At 32.0% G+C, this 1,787-nt stretch overlaps 1 protein-coding gene across 1 annotated transcript; it reads right to left on the minus strand.

Annotated features, from left to right (window-relative positions):
* Positions 1 to 271: 271 nt before the first annotated feature.
* Positions 272 to 1,440, minus strand: LOC107960513 (choline/ethanolaminephosphotransferase 2-like). The gene is made up of 6 exons (XM_016896852.1): positions 1,367 to 1,440; positions 1,238 to 1,278; positions 1,037 to 1,121; positions 720 to 782; positions 445 to 587; positions 272 to 326 (listed from the first exon to the last, which is right to left on the minus strand). Exons 1-6 carry the CDS (start codon positions 1,385 to 1,387, stop codon positions 272 to 274), a joined length of 408 nt encoding a protein of 135 aa, XP_016752341.1. The 5' UTR covers positions 1,388 to 1,440.
* Positions 1,441 to 1,787: the final 347 nt, after the last annotated feature.

Genomic DNA, 1,787 nt, shown 5'->3' on the forward strand with positions numbered 1-1,787 from the left:
ACTAGAGGTATACACGGATCGAGCTGAGTCGGGTCCTATTTCAAAAAAAATTTAAGTCCAAGTTTATTTCCGACTTTAATTGATATTTTATTAAAATTTAAAAATATTTTTTTATTATTTAAATTAAATTGAAGTCAAGGTGCTGAATATACATATGTATCCGATATTCAAAGCAGAAAGGTTCAAGCCTGTTTCCTTGATATCCTGTCATTTTAATCAATGGATATTAATGATTAGAAGAAGAAGAAAAAGAGTAGTAAAAGCCTAGAATTTAAAACTTGTCTAAAGAACCAAGAACAACCCAGAACTCATCAACTAAAGGAGCACTGCAGAAGAAGAGGGGAATACAACAATTAGCATTCATGTCAGTCCATCACAGTTACACTTATCATTCATGTATTACTCTTTATTTTTTTCATGTTATTTATTTATATAAATTTCAACACTTTGGTATATTTCTTTTCAATTTTATCGTGTCTTTGGCACTGCATGGGGATAGAAAAATCAAAATCTAATACACAAACATACCCTTCATTCCGTCTAGCTGTAAGAGCATTTGCAATTGCCAAAGGAAGATACAAGAGTGGCTGAAAATAAAACATATGAAATTTATATTTTAACCATGTAATCAAATCCATCAAAAAGTAACATTTCCCCCGTTTAAGACCAAATTTACTGATCTTGTAAGTGAATTGACACGAGTAAGAATGCCTACATGCCATGCACATGTTTGTTTTCAATCCCTTGGGTTCATCACACAAGTGAGCCAAAATCATCCTTCCTTGTAGATAAACAACTTCCCTTCAATAACCAAGTTAATAATATTTTGTCTTCCTAGGATTCACTATTGAGTGAAAAAGGCTATACTATCTCGACTCGGGGAATACATTGGATTAAGTATTGAATATGGGTTACAAGATAAGGGGGTAAACATATTAGACTTACTCTCTGTTATGTTAGGTGGACTAAAATAAGATTTTTATAAGGCACTTAAAAAGGGATAGTATTAGTACAATTACAAACAAGCAAAGCTTACCACAAGGAACCCAAATGCAAGCCCAGCTACTAGTATAAGTAAATGTGGATGATTTCTGATAATATCAGAGGGTGAAAGATAATCCCTTCACAATAATAAAAAAATAATTAAGTTAATTCAAGGATAATATGTACTAAAAAGAACACCAAACCTTGCTATTTTCCCCTTTTTTTTAAAAAAAAAAAGAAAAAAACAATTTACCAAACAAGCACTCCTCCTATGAGTAATATAAAAGGGTGAAGCTGATAAGAAAGAACAGAGAAAACATCAATTAGGATTGAAAGCATGTGAAAGGATGAAAGAACCCAAAAAAAAGGGTTAGAGAATTACCATTGCTAATGCAAGTAACATGCTTCCTTTTTTTGCTTGAATGACCTTATGGACATTGCCTATGCTGCAAAAAAAGTACAACATGAGAGAAGTGAAGGTTAACTTATGTTACTTGAATTCGATGGTGAGGTCTAACATGAGTAAGTTCAAGTCCAAAATTTTCATGTATTTGAAATATTTTTAAAGAATCGTGTTCCTATATATACGTTCAAGTATACATGAAATACAAGTGTTAGACATGCGTACTTTAGAAAAAAAAATCAAAGCAAGATAAATACTGAGGTGCTCAATCAACAAAAGAAAGAACCCTAGACTGCAACGTTTTGGCCTATCTTATTTTGACTGAGGCATAAATGTCAAGTATGAGTATGTATACTGTACAAGTATGAGTATGAGTATGACATCTAAGCTAGGTTAAATC

This window comes from Gossypium hirsutum, chromosome A05 (assembly GCF_007990345.1).
Source record: "Gossypium hirsutum isolate 1008001.06 chromosome A05, Gossypium_hirsutum_v2.1, whole genome shotgun sequence".
Taxonomy (NCBI): domain Eukaryota; kingdom Viridiplantae; phylum Streptophyta; class Magnoliopsida; order Malvales; family Malvaceae; genus Gossypium; species Gossypium hirsutum.